Consider the following 20,403-nt stretch of genomic DNA (forward strand, 5'->3'; position numbering starts at 1 on the left):
TGGGTGGATGGATAGGTGTGTGGGTGAGTAGATGGGTGGGTGAGTGGATGGACGGGTGTGTGTGTGGGTGAATGTGTGGATGGATGGGTGGGTGGATGATAGGTGTATGGGTGGGCCGATGGATGGGTGGGTGAGTGGATGGAGGGGTGTGTGTGTGGGTGAATGTGTGGATGGATGGGTGGGTGAATATGTGGGTGTGTGGATGGGTAGATGGATGGATGGAGGGATGGATGGAGGGATGGAAAAGTGGAAGGGGGATAGTAGAGGCATAGGCAGACGGAGGGGTGACTGATGGCAGGGCAAGCTGGACCTGCTCCTCCTTCAGGACCCTCAATCCCTATGGCTGCTTTGCTCCCTCAGACTCCCAGGGCCCCTCCTCCAAGCTTTCTCTGGAGTCCAATCAGTAAGAGGGTGGGGGTGGCCCCCCCACCACCGTGTGTGTGTGTGTGTGTGTGTGTGTGTGTGTGTGTGCACGCGCACGCGTGTCCATGTCCGTGTGTGTCCCCGTCCCACAAAGGCAGTTCTACAGCCCCAGCTCTTCTTGCTGCCTTCTGCAGGAAGGGCATTGTCAAGCTCAATATCTACTTCCAAGAATTCAACTACCGCACTATAGAGGAATCAGCAGCCAATAATGTGAGTCGGTGAAGCTCCAATCCTGCCCCGCTGCCCTGGTCCTGGGGACAGGAATTAGGTCCCCAAGGCAGGGCCAGATTAATTCTCTGGGCTGAGATGGTCACATCTCCCCCTTCCCACCCCCAGCCCATGGCGGTGACCCCCAGGGCCAGGCTAGAGGCAGCAAATTGTGCCAGTCTAACCCTGGCCAGGGTCTTAGCTCCCCATTCCCCACAGATGGTCTGGCTACTCTCGAATCTGGGCGGCCAGTTTGGCTTCTGGATGGGGGGCTCGGTGCTGTGCCTCATCGAGTTTGGGGAGATCATCATCGACTTCCTGTGGATCACCATCATCAAGCTGGTGGCCTTTTCCAAGGGCCTGCGGCAGAGGCGTGCCCAGGCTCCCTACACGGGCCCGCCACCCACCGTGGCCGAGCTGGTGGAGGCCCACACCAACTTCGGCTTCCAGCCAGACGCCACACACCCCAGCCCGCACGCAGAGGCCTACCCTGAGCAGCATGCTCCACCCATCCCAGGCACCCCACCCCCCAACTACGACTCTCTGCGTCTGCAGCCGCTGGACACCATTGAGTCAGACAGTGAAGGCGATGTCATCTAAGCTCATTTTTGCCCAGCCCAGACAGCTCAGGGCCCTGAAGCTGAGACGCAGAGACCATGGCCAAGGCCTCATTCTATGATTCCTCCTCCAAAGAGCCAGGGCCGTTGGTGTCCAGGATCAAAGCCCGTGTCCCTCTACTGAGAGGCCGGCAGCAGCCAGCCATTCCCAGGCCAGCGCCTCTGCAGGTCACAGTACTGCAGGGGATGTGGGACTTGGGTGCTCACCTGCTCCTGCCCACCGCCTGTCCTGCCTGCTGGCCTGGGACACCTATCCAGGCTCCAGACCCCAGTGGCCAGCTGATTCCCTGCCAGTACCGGGCACACAGCACAGTCTGTCCCCTCATGTGGCTTGCCTGGCCTCTAGGGACACGGAGAGTGAAGGCACCGGGTGGGGCCTGTGGGGGACACGTGCTTTGTTCTGGAAAATAAATGTAGAAAATGCGGTGTGGAGCCTTGTTCTTTGTCAGACCAGGTGGCCACGTAGCCTGACCTAAGTCCACGCTGGACAGATGCTCGTGCTGGCTTTACGGCAGTGGTCTCGCAGGCAGGCCGAGGGGCAGATCTCTCTTGTGAGTGTTACAGGAGCCTTCAAGCTGCTGCTTTGCTGGGTTTTGTTTTTTTGAACCAGGGATTGAACTCAGGCCCTTGCGCTTGCCACTTACTCTACGGAACCATCTCCCAGCCCTCAAGCTGCTTCTGAAGTGGGAGCCCAAGGGTTTCTCGGCGCAGCCCAGCCTGCTTCTTTGGGTTGCAAGGTCAGAGACTCAAAAGCGGTATAAGCAAAACAATCTCAAAGAGCTCAAATGATTCAGCCTGTCTGCCACTGCCAGGTCCCAGGCTGACACTCAGTGGTCCCCAACAGGGTCACATGCCCTTCTCTGCACTAATCAGCAGGGCCAGCTGGAGAGGCTGCACCAATTGGTCAGACCTGAATCTGTCTGCTCAAACCTACAGCTCCTTTTGCCCCCAGCAGAATGACCTGAGGCTGGAGGGGACATGGCTGGTAGGGTTGGCAGATAAAATTCAAGCTGTTCAGTTTATTCTCAATTTCAGATAAGAAATCAATATTTTAATACAAATATACCATGCAACATGAGATACACCCTAAGTCATTTACTGTTCCTCCTGAAACTCCAGTTCAACGGAGGGTTTTTTCCTAACCACGGTGAAGCGCTGCGGGCTCCTCAGCAAGTCGCAGGGAGCTGATCTGCGAGACCTGGCGGTGTAGAGAGCTGAGCTGTGCCGCGCCTGCCACTCCTGCGCAGAGCCCCAGTTTTGAAGGAGCTCTGGCTTCCCGTCCTGGCCCGAGGGCCCAGGCCAGCTGCTGCTGAAGATCAGCTGATGTGCTCCGTCCAAAGGCAGACAAGTCGGTCTCCCACTAGGTGTCCATGGTTGGCTCGGCAGGCAGTGACAGAGTTCGTGCCAGTCTGGGCCAAGCAGTGTGGCTGGGGCTGAGAGGGGTTTCCCAACTCTTGGCAGTTACCGCCTTTACTACGACTACTTTTATTGTTCAGTGGTGGGCGCCACACACTCACTACTGCCATTGCACAGCGGCCACTGTGCCGAGTGTGAGCGCTGCCGTGTGCTAGGCTTGTGCCAAGTGCTGTGCAAGTCTTATTCATTCCCTCCCCGCCGTCCAGGGGAGCAGCACCACCCCACTTTATAGGTAAAGTAGGTGCAGGCTTAGAGAGGCGAGGCGGCATGCTCCAGGCCACTGTGCCAGTGGCTGCCACGATTCAAACATCGCCAGAGCTCAGCTTGAAATGTAACCCCCGCTATGTATGTCAATAGTGCTGTGAGGCTGTGTCCTGGGAGGTAACTGGGATTACGGTCAGACGTGCAGGCCCACGAGGGCATCGGCAGCTGGATAAGAGGAAGAGGGGCCCACGCCAGCATGCTCGCTGTGTCTCGCTGTGATGCCCCACACCACATCGTGACACGGCAGAAAGGCCGTCGCCGGCTCCCAGCCTCTCCATCTTGGTCTTGCGGCCTCTAGAGCCTTCAGCCAAATGAATTACAATTTCTGTGGTACTCAGAGCAACAGCAAGCAGACTATGACAGCAGCTAAGCTAGGGCCACAGCCCTTCTCCGTCAGTGCCAATGGCCAAAGCGATACCAGTCTCTTCCAGGAGCCCAGAGCCTTCCCCCTACTGCACGTGAAGCAGGCCATGCCATCCTCATCAGCTCCTTCTGCAGCCCGTGGGCACACGCCAGGGCGAGCCAGACCGTCAGCTCTCGCGGTGAAAGCCCTGGGAGCCCCGCTGAGCTGCACGCAGGCCCCCCCAGGTCAGGCTGAGTTCAGTGGTTCTCTCCAGCACTTTCTCCACGTATCTCTCTACACCCCTCAGCCACAGAGGGAGCAAAGCTTCCAGGGTCCCAGCAAAAGCTCTAGGATAGGCTCACTTGGATCCACCTGGGCAACGCGCTCGCCTTGGATGGTCACTGCCACAGGACCATGTGGTTGAGGGGCCCACTCCAGGGGAATCTGCAGGCACAGCCAACACACACCCGGAAGAGGCTGTGTTCAGAGACACTCCAGAGTTGCCGGTGGAGGGGTGAAGCTGGAAGCGGCTGGCCGTGGACGGTCTGCCATCCTTGCTCTCGGGGAAGAGGAGGGCCAGGGCATGGGAAGCGGTCTCACATCCAGTGCCCAACCCTGAACTGGGCATCCCAGCAGTCCTCTCTTCTGGACCTGGAGGGGAGAGGTAATTCTCTACTTCCTAAAGGGAAGCTGCAGGACTAGGAAGCGAACCGACCGTGAACTCACTGCACGCTGCTGCCTCACTGCACCTCAACAGTCTTCAAAGAACCCTGAGTCAGGTGCTGACTCCTGGGCTCAGATGAGGAAACGTGGCACAAAGTAGAGTGACTTTCTGAGCTCATTCAACTGGGAGGTGGCCCAAGCCCTTTCTCTCCAATGCCCAGTGGTTCTCCCAGCGGTGGCACAAGGGCCACCACAGCAAGTTTCCCCTTCTCAGCAGCACACGTCGCCTTCTGGCTGCCACGTGCTCCAGGCTTGACTCCTACTAGAACCTGACCCACCACACCAGAAACCAAGATACCTTTCCTAGCGTGGAGTTGTAGTGGATTCAAGTCAGGGCACCTGGTGGGGTGTGGCAACGGCACTTCTGAGGGGGCTGAGCAGGTGACTTCTGGGACACAGGTCCTGCTGTGTGCTCCTAGTTGGCCACAAAGAAAGCTGAGGCACTGGGCCGAGTGCAGGTGCCTCAGTCGCCGGGCTCTTTCCAAGTCCCGCTCCTGCCACGTGGTAGCTGAATGACCACAGGAAGCTCCTAAGTCTCTCCTACCAGAGATGAGTCTGTGCTTTCCATGACCGAAGTGGGGTTTTTGTGAGAGTCCAGTGAGGCCCTGGAAGCTTAGGCGTCCTCAGTCCTAACCAACGGCCCCAGCAACAGACGCTCTGTTTACCCCTCAGCTCCCTATGAAGACAAGTTGGGTTCAGGGCAGCCATTAACCCAGCCCAGGCACCAAGTCCTGACTGGCCTAAGGCCATGTTCCCCAGACTCAGGTGCTCTGTCCCTCAGGCAGTGTCTGGAGACAGCCTGGGTTGTCACAGCCAAGCCTGTCCTACTGCTGTCTGGTAGGTGAAAGCCAGACACACTGTGAAGCACCTACAATGCCTCCTTGGCCCAACAGGCCAGGCTGAGGAGCTGGCTGAAGCTGGGCCTGTTCCCCACCTTCCCAGCATCCCTTGCAGCTGAGAGGAACCTTGAGACCAAGAAACAGTGCAGCCTAGAGGAAGGTCAGCAGGGACAGCTGAGACAGCATTGCTGCCTCGCACCGCTCCCAAGCTTGCCCCTGGACACAGGTGCGACAGCTGCAGCTCTGGGAGTAGTCACATGCGCCGACGAGGTCCCAGCACCTGGAGCGTGGGTGCCGCAGAGGCTGGGCGTGCTCCTGACTCTGCCACTAGGCAGTTCCTGGCCCGATCCCCAGTTCACCCTCCAACTTCTCATTCTGGGGAAAAATGACTTATTTGCTTAAGTCACCACACGATACTGTTTTCTGTCACTTGTAAGTCAGGCACAATCTAAACAGAAGATGCTGAGGAAAAAGTGGATACAATGTGCACCACCCGGGGGCTTCTTGTTCTGTCTCACTTGCGCCGCTCTGGGTTAAACCAGGGCCTTCGCATCACGCCACATCCCCAGCACGTGCTTTTATTTTGAGACAGTCTCAGAGTTGGTAAACGGCTCAGACTGGGCTTGAATATGAGGACTTCTTGCTTCAGCCCCCCAGCATGGGGCGTATGCCACCATGCTGCCACTCCACAGATGTCTGAAGTGCAACAGGAGAAGCCCGAAAGCTCAGCATGGCCTGCAAGGCCCCCGTGCTCCGGCCCCACTCCTGCCCTCTGCCGTCCTTGCAGCCTCCATGTGTGCCCCACTGCAGCAGCCCTGCGTGGCTGGGAGGCTCTGCAGGGCCATGACGCACGCGTCACCCTGGACTGGGGCGCCCCTCTCCAGGCAGCACCGTCTTCCACCCCAACACCCTCTTTCTCTCAGCGCTTGCACCAGAATTCTTCTGACAACTCATGCTCACCACCCTCTCCTGTGCCTTTCAGCACAGCCCCATCCCTCTGCAGGCAGGTCCTGGACTCTAGGCAGGCCCTGGGGCTGTGGGCAGATGTGGGCAGCACGCAAACATCCACCAAAGGGAAGGGAGGAGACAGGCTTTTTGCATTTCTGTGTTTAATTCCATCTCAAGGATGAGATCAGGGGGCCCGGGAGATGGCTCAGTGGAATAAGCACTTGCCTGGCAAGCGCAAGGGCCTGAGTTCAATCCCCGGTTCCGTAAAAAAAAAAAGATTAGATCATTTCTAAAAATCACCTGAAAAGTCTTCTAATAAGCAATGGACTTGTTGCTCATAACCTTGCTCTGACTGGACAAAAACCCAAGTCCTTCCGAGCAAACTCTCCACATCGATGTCAGCTGTTGAGCTGCAGCCCACGTTGGGGCCGCCATGGCTGCAGGACACTGGCCCAGCCTCTCTTCTCAGTAGCTCACACCCCGCATAGTCGCCACCGCAGTGGCAAGGCGGCGTGGCAGGCCTTTGCTGAGCTGCCGGTAATCCTCAGGTTTGGCCTTCAAGAGCGTCACGATGCTCTGGAGTGTGCGGGACGGCTGCAGGCCCAGGGCGTCCATCACGTTGATCAGATAGTCTGTAGGTGTGGAGGAAACACACTCAGCAGCGTGCTGGATGAAGCCCCAAAGGGAGCCCCAAGTAGGAAGAGGGCAGCTCTGAACACCCCAAGTCCTGGGCACCCGTTCTTTCCAGGCCTCTGTTGGAGGTCAAGCTGGACCGCAAGCTTGGAATCCCAGAATTCTCACTTAGTAAGGACAGCCAACTCCACCACCCCAGCAGCACATGGCACACATGCACACCTGCCTCTGGCACCCCCCGTGACAGATGCTGGTCTCACCCACAGCTGCATCCGGTGCTGCAGGTGCTCAGCCTGGGGCCTTGTGTCCCTGCACATGCGCAGAACCCAAAGGGCTTGTCGGAATGTCTATCAAAGCCTTCCCATGAGATCCTCTCTATGAGGACAAGGGCAGGAGGCCTGGGGAACCAGTGAAGGGCAGACTTCCACACCAGACCAGGCCAAAGAGAATGTCCATGAGAGGGCTCTGGGGTCTGTCACTCCCAAGGGTGGCCCTCGGAACTGCAGCACCAGCTACTTGGTCAGCACTGCAGAATGGAGGAAAAATGCCCTTGTCCGAGTCTCAGCCCCACCTGCTGATGCAGCTAGAACCCAGCAGCGTGTATGGACAGGGAGACAGGAGACAAAGGACACAAAGGCTCACACTGTTTGAGTTATTGATCCTCCTTCTTGGGCGACACCACCCAGACCTTCGGACTTTCCCAGCTTTTCCTTCACCCCGCTCTGAAGCACTGAAAGGAGGAACTGCCCTTGTCACTTTCTGAGAGCTGCCTGGGCTCATTTCTTCTCCCGGACCACACCAGGGGTCTTCCTGGTGCCTCCTCTGGAGGCTCAGCCCAGGGCCAACCCTGGAGGCTGCAGTGTCCCAGATGGCACACAGCAACTCAGGACGAGCTGATTCCCGGGGAGGAGGCCCTGACAGGCTTCCTCTTAGCCCCGTGAGCTCCACCTGACCCCAAGTGAGAGTGGGAGCACCCACCTGCTCAACCAGGATACTTCTGCTTGGCCAGCAGTGTTTCTGCTCTTCATGTTAACGCATTCGTCAGATGCCTTCCGGGTGAGCGTGCCGACCTCGTCACCCTTCACAGCCACACGCAGGCAGCTTCTCCCCTTAGCCTCACTTCCCAGCCCTGACCCTCTCTCCCTAACAGGGCAGCCTCGCACTGCAGCCAGCACACAGGAGGTGCTCGACCAGGCTGAGTGAGCGAATGATCCAGGGCTTGCGGAGGGGGGCAGGAGTAACCCGCACCGCCGCCCGCTGGGGGCCAGCAGAATCCCACCTCCGCCCTAGCTCCCGCCGCTGCTTTGCCGCTTCAGAGACTCCTCACAGGTGAACTTCCTCGTTTTGCTTCTCTTAACGCTGGGCCCAGGGAAATGGGCAGAAATCGGCTGCCCCCCTGACAACTGCAAAGAGCAGGGCCGGGCAGCCAAGAAAGCAGAGCCTGGCCCCTGGCTAGGCACTCTGGGACCTCAAGCAGTGCCCTAGCTTCTGCCCACCGTGCTGCAGAATGAGGCATGAGCTAGTCCAGTCAGCCCGCTGCCCCCGGGAGAAAACGCCAGCTGGCCTGCAGTGGGTTGGCCTTCAAGGGGGCTCAGGACAAGCAAAACAACAGAAGACGCCAGGAACCTGGAAGTGCCGCTCCCCTGCCAGAGCGGTGAGGACCTGCAGCGGAGCACGGCTGGGTCATGGGGGCAAGGCCGCCGGCCGGAGCCCAGCGTGGCCCTAGCTCTCGGCCATGCTAGGCAAGAGCACCAACCACACAGGACTGCCCAGGTGCAGGCATGAGGGCCGGGCTCAGAGGCAGGACGCCTGCCGCATGGAGACGCCCGACAGACGCCCGAGCCACTGCCGTATCAGGTGCAGAGGGCCAGGGAGAGCCACTGCTCCCTCACTGCGTTCGGTGTGCCCAAGCGCCCAAGGGCCCCAGCCTTTCAGCAGGTCATCGGAATCCCCCTCAGTGTCCAGACGCACCTGAGGTGATTACATCAGAATCTCAGCTGGGGCCCGGAGATGTACATTTTTAACCAGCTTCACAGCCAAACCCAGAATGGCTGGTGACAGGAGGCATGGGGGAACGAGACACCCCCGCCCCACCACCTGCTTGTGGCACCCACCGATATCCGTGGCCAGCTGCCTGGTGGAGTGTGCAGTCAGCTCTGGGATCTGCAGAATCACGTCGCAGTACGTCTGCATGGTGGCTCTGGCGATCGAGCCCAGCCAGTTGTCAGCCATGTTGTCCAGCTCAGGCAGCTCATCGCCTGCAACAGGAAAGGAAGTCACCAAGATCCTGCACAGCCTGACTCACACCAGGGCTGCGTGCACAAACACGCCCAGAGGGAACACGCATGTGCAACCGGCCCTGACAGAGACAAGGGACTCACGTCTGCTGGATGGTGGACTCATACTTGCTAGGAAAAAGCCTCAGTTTCTGCCTACAACTTGTTTTTATTTGGGTACTGAGAATCGAACTCACAACCTTGTGCTTGCCAGGTAGGTGCTGTGCTACTGAGCTAAATCCCCAGCCTCTGCCTGTAATATGGGGAGCAGACCACAGCTGTTGCAGGGAGCCCAAGGCAGCCTCAGCCTAAGCACACGGCGCAGGGTGGCCCTTCCCGCGGGGAGCAGAGGCTACTCCAACCACAGGCGGAGGCGAGTGGAGGCTCCTACAGCTCTGTGAGCGTGGCACCCACCCAGGCAGCTCCTTCCTTCTCAGCCCAGACCTCACTCCTGCTTCTCAGGACCTCACAGCCAGCGGGCTGCAGCACCACAGAGAAGACCAGCACAAGGGCAGTTCTGAGGTTTCTACAAATGACTGAGATACAACCCAGTTTGTGCATGCTGAGTGGCAGGCAGGATAATTCAACTCTAATGAAGTTCAAGTTCTGGGCCAAAGACTTGCAAAGGCTTTAACCCCCATTGTATCCCTTAGAAAAAGCTATTGAACCCAAGTCAAAAATTCCTATTGGCTGTTCACCTATATCTGCAAGGTTAAGATGCTAGAAATTACCAGATGGCATATGAATGGATGTTCACTGTGAAATGCTTTCCAATTTTTTTTTTTTTTTTTTTTTCCAGTACCAGAGATTGAACTCAGGGCCTTGCGCTTGCCAGGCAAGTGCTTATTCTACTGAGCTATCTATCTCCCTGGCCCAAAATTTGAGGAGTCTGGCGCAGCTTCTGGAGCTGGGGATTGAACCACGGTCCTATGCGCCTGACTGCATTAGCCCACGCAGCGCTTTAAACAACTGAGCCAGCCGGCAAAGCCCCTCCAATTTTCTGTATATTACAAATTGTCATAATAAAACATTGAGGCAGGAAAAAGAAAAAACAAATACCCAGATGGGCTGCTGTGAGCTCTGCTGTGTGTGGGACTGCTTCTCAGTTCTGGCTGTGCCCGGTCGCCTTCGCACTGCCCAGCCCAGGCCCGAGCACACAGTGAGCAGTTAGTGAGCTCTGCCAGTGAGCGGGGGTGTGAGTGTGTGAGCACAAGCAGCCACACGCTCCTGGGTCCGTACAGATTTTAGTGGGACCAGAGGACACTATGTTCTTCCTGATATGAGGCAAAAGACAGTATAACAGCATCACGAGCTTCTTGCCATGGAATCTGAGCCAGCATTTAATCATTACCAATAAGTGAAACATAATAAAGCATTTATGGGCAAATAATAAAATATCTGAGATTTGACTTAACTGCTCCAACAAAAAAAGTAAGGGGCATATAAAAACAAGAAGCTATTCCTGAGCTCTAATGAAGTTCAAGTTTCATAGTCATATGTGAAAACTGCCTAATGCTAAAAGCACAGTAAGGAAGGCAGTTGTGGCTCAGAGGTAAATCTGAGATCAGCCTGCACGAGGGCCTGATTTGATCTCTAAAATCTTCCATAAGTAAATAAAACTTAAAAATTACATTAGTGGGACTGGGGAGATAGCTCAGTGATCCAAACGCCTGTATGGCAAGCACAAGAACCGGGGTTCGATCCCCAGCACTGCATGCCACGCTGGCCCTGAACTACGCTGGCCACCGAAACCAGGCAGGGTGGTGCACACCTGTAATCCCAGTGCTGGAGAGGCTGAGACAGGAGGATCACTAGGGTCTGAGCTACATAGCGAGACCCTTTACCAAATGAATCATTAAATAAATGAATAAATTAAAATTAAAATTTAAAATTACATTAATAAATGAAAAAATTACGTTAATAAATGGATGAAATTAAAAATCAGTTATATAACCTCAAAGCCTTTCAATAATGATGATCAACATTTTGGTATACACATGCTTTTTACATATAATAGAAAAATATATTCTTGTGTTTTAAAAAATGCAGACAGAGGCTAACAAGATAGCTCAGCGGTCTAAAGTGGCTGCTTAGGCAAAGCACAGGGACTGTGGTTCAATCCCTGGCACCACATACCATGCCAGTCCTGCCCCCAGGGTGAGCTGAGCCAGCCACAAAAAAGAAAAACAAAAATGCAGACAGTACAGAAACTTAATGAGTGGAAGTAAGTGCCCTTCCTGGCCCCTGGGCAGCCTCATCCCAGGGTGCATGTGCGCATGTGCTCTTCTAAACCCCTTTCCTCTGCTTTATGTGACTATGGAATGCACAAGAGGGGTTTCAAAACATAAACATTACTATGTATTATTTTGCACCCTATTTTCTTAACAATGTTTTTGCAGATCTTACAAGTACAACCCATTCTCCTTTCTTACAAAGAAAACTTATAAATTATAGAGACATCACAAGATGCTTTCTCTTTGTGTGTGGTAGCAGGCACCAACTCGGGACCTTGAGCTTGCTGAGAAGGCACTTAGGCCTGCTGAGCTATCTCCCCAGCCCCATTGCAAGATACTTAACTATTTCCCAAGGAAGAACTATCTGCTTCGGGCTGAGCTGCTTGCCATTGCAAACAATACAGCAAAGAGCCTCCCGGGACCCTCTGTGGAATCTCCAGGGGCCTGTGGGCCAGGGGCTGCTGGGCCCCCCAGGGTGGGCTTACGCTGACTCCTGACAGAAAGGCTTTACCAATTCACTCTCTATCAACAGGCCTTATCATTCTTTTTGCTTCAATCATATGATACTTGTACACATGGCAGAATGCATAAAACAGGTGGCACGTTTAAAGAATAACTCTGAAGCCCACGGCCATGAAACATCTCCTGGAGCAAGAGAAAGGCCCAGGCCTGGTGGCCTCTGCCGCCCCCCCAGCCCGTCCCCACCCACAACCCCCACGCGCTCCCTAACGTTGGCTACGTGGATTCTTCTCGTCTCATTTCCTTTGCTCCCCGAATTGACTGTGAGCTCTATCCACGAGGTCACGCAGCTGCAGGCTGACCCTTTTCCTACCATGTACCACTCACTGCACTGCCGCAGTATAAATATGCACACATCTCACTGCTGGCGGACATCTGGGGCGTTCCCAGAACGGGGTGATCACCGAGCTGCTAGAGACCCTCCAGAGGTGTGTGGGACACACGGGAGAGTCGGGGGTCTGTGTCTCGGAATACAACCCAACAGAACAACGACAGTAAGAGCATCATCGCTTCTTCTAGCAGTGACAAGCTGCTCTCCAGGCGGACATGCCGGCTTACAGCGGTGGGTCAAGGCTTCCAGACGCTTCTTCCTGCATTTATCTCCAAAGGGGTCTTTCGGTTGGAACCACACAACACATGCTACTTCATGCAATCTTCACACTTCACATGCCGTGAACACCTTCCTCTTCTAATGCTTCCACGGCTGCACAGACTTCACTGTGTGGATGTGCCAACGAACTCTACCCACAGCTTCTCATTGTGCAATGGACTGTTCTTACAAATAATGCTGGAGTAAACACTCACACAGCCATGCTTGTACTTACTTTATTAGCATAATGGCCTAACGGAATTCCTGACCTAAGAGGAATGCACCATTAAGGCCCCTGACCTCACGGCAAACAGCAACTGAGAAGTTCAAATTGTACTGTGTAGACTGTTCCCTTCACTGTTACCAATGAGGCAGGAGAATTCAAGACCAGCCTGAACTGCACAGCAAGCGTGTCTCATAAATAAAAAAGGCCTCCCCGCCTTACTCCTAAGATTATATTAATATGCACGCTCTCATTTTAGCTCACGAGTTTCACACTTTAAAGCCTAAACGGTAAATACTTGTCATTTACAAAAGCAGATGTACATCCTTCATGGTGACGATCTTATGAACCTTAAGAAAGTTTTCTCTGTAACATTTTCATCTTTTGTTTTTGGGGATTGTTTTGGTTTTGTTTCTGTTTTTTGACACAGGGTCTCACTAGGTAGCCCAGGCTGGCCTTGAACTCGCTTTGCAGCACCGACTGGGCTTACGCTCACCACAACCCTCCTGCCTCAGCCTCCTGAGTATGGGGTTCACAGGCATCTGTCACCACGCCCAGCTTGTTGGTAACATTTCATGTGACTTGTGGGCATTTGACGACCTCGCCCATTCTCAGTGGGAAGAAGTCGGTGCAGGTTAAGTCAAGTGCACTGGCGTCCTGCTCAGCCTCTCCGTCCCTCTCTGATGAGCGCTCTCTGCTGTTCAGGGCAGGCCAGAGCCCCGGCTCCAAGCAGTCCTCTTTCCTCAGCTTTCTGGGGAGCAGGGACTGCGGACCAAGACGGTACACTCAGCTCAACTTCTTTTTATTTTTGATCTGTTAATGCAAAAAAAAAAAAAAAAAAAGCCTCTCCAAGGTAATGTGGTTCTGGTAAATTCCTGTCCCATTATCTGACAGCTACTTCTTTTATATCAGGCTGCTCTTTGACCCTGAAGGGCGTGTGACAACCGCAGGTTCACTAGGGGACCCATCCTGAGACAACATAAAAGAGCCACTCTGGTCCCGCTTACAGTCTGGCTTGGAGTGACTTCATCTCACAGCAATGCTGTCACCTGCTCTCCTTTCACTTGCATCTACACTAGCCGCCTTCCAGCACATTTGTGCTGGACGCCTCCTGAGGTGAGGCTTTTCTTCAGTGTGGCAACTCTCTGAACTGCTAACCCTGCAGAGTGAGTGATTTTTGTTGCTGTTGTCCAACCGAATGAGGGCTGGGGAGGAACCTGTAATGCCCAGTGTTAAGAATGAAGATCACTCTGACCAGCAAGTACCGTCTGCAGTCCCTGTGGAAATGTGTCTGGCCTAAGCAATTTTAAAAAAGGAAGAATTCAAATTTTTAGGCAACTCTGCCTTACCAATTTAGAGACTGAGCAGTTCCGTGAAGTCAGATGCAAGTGAGGTACCCGGAAAGGAACAGCTGCCTTTATGTCAAAGAGCGGACTGTTGCTGTCGGGAGATGGCATGTCACATGGCACAAGGAGGGTGTGCGCTGGGGTGGGGGCCCTCCCGTGACCTCCTGGTACCATCAGGAGCTGGGCTCTGCAGCCACCGCCTCCCAGCCAGGGCCCGGGGAGCTCCCGCAGGAGCCTCTGCACACCTCCCAGGGTGCTCTGCACTCAGTAAAGCGGGGAGGATCGCCCAGCGCCCGGCAGAACTCTGCCTGCCCACGCACCTCAGAGGGCGCATGCAGCCCAGCCTTCCTCGGGTCCACTTAATACTCTGCCAGTGTGTCGCAGGAAGCCTGGGGAAGGCGCACTGAGGAAAAGGCTGTCAAGAGCCTCGCCGTGGCTTCCGGCGCCCCTGGCCCTTGCCTCTGCTGGCTCTCACCTTGCTCAGGAGGGAATGGCAGCTTTCCTGCGTGTAGGGCCAGCTCTAAGGCAGAGTCCTCCTGAGTCACAAACGGCTCAAGATTCAGGGGCAGGGACATGATGTACTGCCCGATCTGAAACAAAAGAAGGCACTTTTAGCCTGACATGGACACTAGGAGGGACATTCAGAGGAAGGCAACCGGCGGAAAGGCAGAACTGCCAGTCCCACGCACAGCCTGTGTGTGGCAAGGCTGGGGAAGGTGTACAGGGGCATGGTACTACTTTTCAGCAACACCTAAAGGCAGCTTGCATCAGACCTGAGCCGCCTCCTTCTCAGGCTCGGTCTCGGCATTCTGGAAGCCTTCCACACTGCCAGCCCCGCTGAAGTAATGGGCAGCAAAGCTCCCCGTCGGCTTCACAGCTCTGCGTAAACACGAGCTGTGATTACTGCTCACAGGGGACAGCCCAGCAAGGCGGCACTGCCAACACGGACGAGGCTGGCCAGGATTCAAATCCCGTCCTCTGGGTCGGTTCTCTCCCTCTAGATGATTTAACCAAGAGAAGGAAGAAACTTTGAAAGCGCAACTCATGGTTACAAATAAATCTGGAGAGAAAATTAATAAAACTGTTTCGTAATACAAGCTAGAAAATCATAGATGGCCAATAAAAACCCAACCTTGGTTGTGGGAGTCACAAAATACAGACTGGCCTGCAAAGGCAGTATTTGTCACACTCTGTCAGACGGAACTGTAATGGTCACTGTGGGCATACTTAGGTTCAACCATTTCTATTACAACTCATAACTGTTTTGTGTTTTACAGTAAGTATTGCTCTATCTCAAAATAAGTTTGGTTGTGGATTGTAACAACACACTTATCTTTATCTCTGTGCCTCCTGCTATTCTGGCTTGGGCGCTGTTCCATGACTTCACTTAATTCTGCAGGCTGCACGCAGGGTGTCCAGGTCCACCTTTCCCAACCTGGCCTCCCGCACCACCCCACAGCGGCAGGCCCCTTGCAGAGTGTGCTGTCTGATGCCAGCACAGACTGTGGAAGCCACTTGCCTCAAGAGAGCTCGGGGGCAGCACCTTTGTTTCCAAACATGTACCACAGGCTGCCAAGGTAAGCCCTGGTATCGTGCAGTCCATGGTGCTAACGAAAAATTCTTAGTTTGGTCTTCTACCAAAGAGCTTCACAGGTGGTAAAGTAAATGTCATTTTTTCCCTTTTACTGACAATATAATCCTTCAGTGAAGTTAGGCCAGTGGCCCCTTAGCTCACTTACAACTTCATCTGAAACAGCAACACGTTCACATCTTCCCGCAGCCTGGAAGGGGAGAAGCGCCGCTCCTGGCGCGGGAAATTCCGCACTGTATTCCATTCCACTCGACAGACACTTCTTGAGCACCTACTATGCATTCCTGCAAGTGGCACCCTTTCATCTGTAGCTGACATTCTGGCTCACTCCATGGAGCCAGTTTTACTTGAAATAAGCTCCCTCAATCTTAAGCCTGGCACCTACACTGTCTTTCGGTATTCTCCTACTTGGCCCCTTTATGCTGCGCACGAGTCTCGGGTTGGGTGGACACCAGGAGGCCAAAGCTGACATAAAGCTTCAATAACCTGCAGCTCCAATTCAATGAACCGGCCATGGATTGCACGAGCGGCTCCAGGCTTGGCCTGGGAGTTTTGTTGATTTGGATTCTGTGGAAACAGAAGCTAATGGCCACATCTGTAGATATGTTTCCAACAGATAATTCTAGACACCCTATGGGGCAAACTCTCCGACTCAAGAAAAATGAACAGCTTTAGGTTAGAGAGACGGAGGCTGTGTCCCGGCCCTAACACGCGACTGGGGCAGTGCAATCTGTCAGAACCTTGGGCTCTCTGACATAAGGAAGACACCGCTGCAGGGCTGCCACGAGGGTGAAGTTAGTAGCATGGGTGCGCGAAACTGGGACAGCAAACGCACAGCAGGGTCCTTGCAGGAGATCACGCAAGCCTGACACACACCCTGCTCCGGGTCCAGCCCTCAGCCCTCCGTGCTCTTCTGGCTTCAGCTTCTCCAGCCTGAGGATCACTCTCAAGTCCCCTCAAGTCCCCTCCAGCAACATCATTTTCTGAATCTACTGGGACTGTAATGTGTATTTCTGCTCTAAGAATGTGATTCTTGCACTGGTTATAAGAACAGCCCACATCTCAGCAGTCCAGTCCAGGAGAGCAAGCAGTGCCTCAGAACAGGACAGCGGCGGCCACTCTGCTCCGCAGCGTTCCAGAACAGAGCAGAACGCTGCGTGCGTCCTGCCGCCCGCCAGTGGGACCACCGCACGCTCCACACTCCGCAGTGTTTACCCCTACGTTTCTCTGTGTCTATTACAACAGAGTCACAGCTCAGACAAGGGTGGGTTCTCTGGTAAGAGCACCCAGGAGAAATAACCAGGAGCCCCCAATGCACCCCTCTGCTTCTGTGAGCCCGCAGAGCCCCTGAGCTGGGGCGGCTGCAGGAAGGAATGAGAGGAAAGCCCACATGTGGTTCACTGGGGGCCATCCACTCCCGGGGCGAATGGGAAGGAAAGGGCCAAGCACCCCTCTTCCCTGTAGGCTTGCTCTGTTCTCTTTTGACTTTCCTGAAGAGATCTGCACTGCTGCTGTGAGGTTATGCATGAAAGCACTCGGCACAGAGCTGGCACACAGTAGGTGCTCATTAAATGTTTGCTGAACTTGACACATACATGTTGCTCTTTGGAAAAACTATGGAGAAAAATTTGGCTACCTGCTTCTTGATCTTCCACTGAACACTCAACTCTGATACCCTTAGGGACTGGCCCCTCTCCCACCGGGAGAGACTGGGTAACAACTGAGGGCCTCAAATTTACTATGTAGCTCTGCTGCGCTTGCCTCAACTCTGAGATCCACACAGAGGTGTGCTCAGCACCGGTGGGGTAGTGACCTAGCAGAGCCAGGAGGCAAGCACAGGGCGAGGTCTGAACAGTGGGCACCACCCTGGAGAAGCCCCCAGAAGCCTTACATTGCTGATATACTCGAGAGGGGTGAGGCTGAAGGCAGGCAGCTCTTCGGTCAGGGTCTCTCCAATGCCGGCTGTGTTCCAGCTCTAGGAAGGAAGGAGAAGCTGTCAGTGCTTCAGCCGCTTGGCAGCCCTGGAAGGTGTGGTAAGGAAGGACACGACTGTGGCCTTCGCCATGGGCACAGTCTGTAGTCAGAGTGGACCTCTGGACCAACAGCACGCGGCAGGCCGGGGACTTCTCTCCAGGGCCTCTTGATGCCCTCCTTAGAGAAAGCAGCCCATGTGTGCACGTGCAGCTGAATTCCTGAAGACAGGAAAAGCACTGCCTGCTGAGCCCGGCCACTTACTGGGTGGGCACCAGTCCCCTCATTCTTCTCTCTGAGAATGCAAAAAGAGGGTCAGACATTCCCTGTCTGGGTTTCTCCACATGGTGAGGCTCACCAGTCACCACAGAAAAAGCTCCTGGATGCAGGAGGTTCTAACCTTGGCCTTCAATACTTTGAAGAGGATAGAACACCTTTAACTCCTCAAAGTCAACGTGGAAACCCCTTTCTGTGGAGGGGAGGCTCAGGCAGCCCCTCTGTGGCAGCAACAACCCAATCTCAGTCACCAAAATTACTCTGCCTCCAGGTAAAGCTGCTGTTTTTATTTCTATCCTGCTCTACTCGGAACTCAGAGTAACGAGGAGGAGAAGCAGACTCCCACAGCTGCCCATCTGCTCTGTGCCCTCCATCACAAGAGGGCCTCGGCTCCAGCACACAGCTCTTGCCACATAAAGTGGAAACGCCTCTGATTTGCTGGGTGAGCTTCCCGGGATCCTGTAAGTAGGAAAGTCCCCAGGACGTACGTGCTTATGCCTTCAGCACGGCATAGCCCCACTTGGTTCCAACCTCAGCCGCCCTAACATCCTTTCTGGCTGGCCTCCCGAGTGACCCCAGAGGTCACGCTGAAGCTGCTCTCGGCAGCCACCTGACGCCCGATCCGGTTGCTTGAGCCTCTAAGTAGCATTCCGGGAATGGAACGACCGCAGCCGCCCCGGGCCACCTGCCCGGGCTGAGCTCCGTCTCTCCCACATGCCAACTTGACTCCTCCTCACTTTCTTGCTGGATCTGAGACCCTTTCATCCCCACGGCCTGCCCCTGCCCCTTCAGTTTGCTAGACTCCTTGTTCTTGCTGGAGGTTCCTCTTTTGCTTCATCTTGTAATTCTTTGTACTCAACTCCCAATTCACTGAGAAGTAAACTCCAACTACCTACGCTTACCCAGTACCTAAGAGGAATAGTCTCATGCGGGGCTTTGTAGAGAAGAGTTGAAAAATGTAAGACTCGCCCTCACTCCCAGGAGCTCCTGGGGAGCAAGGCTTGGGTGCCTCGACTGCGCTCATCTCCAGGCCTGCTGGCGCGTCCCTCTCCTCTCCTTCTCCCCATGTGCACCCGTGCAGGTTTCGCTGACAGATCTCAGCACCAGATGCAAGGTTTTGCACACTTCGGGGGAGCAAGAGCTCAGGGTGACCTAAGAAGGATCTGGCACAGGAGGCGGGAGGTACATAAAGGTAAAAACAGGAGGAAGGCAGTCTTGAACATCCAGCGAGGGAAATGTCGCAAATATGTAAGTATGGTATGTTACCACTGATAAATAAATGTGCAAGGGAAGAGAGACTGAGGTAGAGAAAGACACAGAGAGAGGAGAGCTGAAGAGAAACCTTTAGCTCAAAGACACACAAGACACAGCGGTCGATATCACTGTGTGACACCCAGGACCCTGATTCAAACATCCAAGCTGGGATACTGATAAGACACTGGAGAGCTGAGCCTTGCAGATGATACAGGAGGGCATCTCTCTCTCTCTCTCTCTCTCTCTCTCTCTCTCTCTCTCTCTCTCTCTCACGCAGGGGTGGTTATGGGACTGTGAGTGTTCTCAGAGCCCTTATACCTTGAGGGAGGGGGAGGGGAAGGGAGATGGGGGAGGAGCAAGAGGAGAAAGAGGAGGAGAGGGAGGAGGAGGAAGAGGAGGAGGACTCATGAAACAGGCTGGCCAGGCACTGACTGCTGGTGTGGCAGAGTGATGTAAGAACATGGACTCCCTTATACCCTGGTATGTGCACAAATTCCCATGGTAAAAGTTGGAAAAGAAACCACGAGGCTGGCCTGGTGGGGGCTCTGCAAGGGAGACAGGAAGCTCAGCAGCAGCTCAGTGATGCTGAGAGCCGGAACCGGGCACCAGCTATAGCAACATGGGAGACACACAGAAGAGGAGCCACAGGAACAACTCGGGCTCAGAGATGGTGCAGCCAGGAAGGCGGAGACGGCGACGGGCAGGGAGCTGGAGCAGGGCAAGCATAATGGCTCCCGGGAGACCAGCAGGGAGCCCACGGGAGCAGGGGTGGGTGTGGGGCAGAGGCCTGAGTCACTGGCACCCTGCCCACAGCAAGCGCTGGGCTGGAGACGTGGGAAAGGCTTGGAGAGGAGGCAGGAGGGGTGTGTCAGAGCGCGCTTGGGCCCGCGAGCCTGGGGGAGCAGTTGGAAAGAAGTTAAGAGGGGGCACACAGGGCCCTGGAATAAGAAGAGGCTTGAAAAGCGCACTTGAAGAGGACAATGGCAAAGTGATGTGGCTCATTTTTAACTGTTCAGGGTTATGGCAAATATCTCTCAAATGAGCTTTTCTAGCCATCTGTCACCAGGTAATATAGGCAAATGTTAATAACTTATTCTCAAATTGAATGTAGTGTTGGCTTATGGTCTTACAACATAAAAGGACAATACAGTTTACCAGCAAATGTTGAAAACCAGCACCTACTGACCAGGGTTTAATTTCCAAATCCTCAGGACCCGAGTGTTTGCCTGTGTATTGTGTGGCATGGGCTGGCTCCCAGGAGACTCGCTCTAATCTTCCAAGCTGGCCACACGTGTTCCCGGCAGCCGGCAGGGGTGTGGGAAAGCCTGAGGAAGAAAGCCAGATCCCAGCCACCCAGGCTGGACTGCGACCGTGGACTCTGGAGTGCAGGAGCAGAGGCAGAAGGCCAGGGAGAAAGTGCTAAGCCTGTGTAAATGCAGCATCAGGCCAGATAACTGGGAGCCTTAGGGTTTCGGAACTGGAGGTCAGCTTGTTAAATTTTAACACAACAAAAACAGGAAGAGCCAATGAACCTGGAGGTAGGGGAGGAGAGACGGCAGACAGAGAGTGCGAATCTCCTCGTCTCCCAAAACAAGTGAGGTAATACTGTATTTATCTAGAATGGACATGTGATTAACAAACACCACTGATTCTGTAATTTTTCCCTTCATATTAAGAGATCTTCTGGGGGGAACTACCCGCTTGCCCCCCC

General features: G+C 54.5%; 2 protein-coding genes across 3 annotated transcripts in view; one reads left to right on the forward strand and one right to left on the reverse strand.

Annotated features, from left to right (window-relative positions):
• The window catches only part of Scnn1b (sodium channel epithelial 1 beta subunit), a 56,630-nt gene extending 54,959 nt beyond the window's left edge, over positions 1–1,671 (forward strand). The window contains exons 12-13 of one of the 2 annotated variants that reach the window (XM_004622886.2): positions 558–633; positions 850–1,671. In XM_004622886.2, coding sequence (XP_004622943.1) covers positions 558–633; positions 850–1,230 — 457 coding nt within the window. In that variant the 3' untranslated portion in view covers positions 1,231–1,671. Of the gene's footprint in view, positions 1–517; positions 634–849 lie in introns of both variants that reach the window. The other variant, XM_023714345.1, reaches the window with a different exon arrangement.
• A 4,363-nt stretch (positions 1,672–6,034) lies between these two features.
• The window catches only part of Cog7 (component of oligomeric golgi complex 7), a 67,095-nt gene continuing 52,726 nt past the window's right edge, over positions 6,035–20,403 (reverse strand). Inside the window, exons 14-17 of the mRNA XM_004622888.2 lie at positions 17,083–17,166; positions 14,076–14,190; positions 8,528–8,671; positions 6,035–6,412 (exon numbers count right to left, since the gene is read on the reverse strand). Coding sequence (XP_004622945.1) covers positions 6,246–6,412; positions 8,528–8,671; positions 14,076–14,190; positions 17,083–17,166 — 510 coding nt within the window. The 3' untranslated portion in view covers positions 6,035–6,245. The remainder of the gene's footprint in view (positions 6,413–8,527; positions 8,672–14,075; positions 14,191–17,082; positions 17,167–20,403) is intronic.

The sequence above is a fragment of the Octodon degus genome, unplaced genomic scaffold (genome assembly GCF_000260255.1).
Source record: "Octodon degus isolate 3935 unplaced genomic scaffold, OctDeg1.0 scaffold00001, whole genome shotgun sequence".
In the NCBI taxonomy this organism is placed as follows: Eukaryota; Metazoa; Chordata; class Mammalia; order Rodentia; family Octodontidae; genus Octodon; species Octodon degus.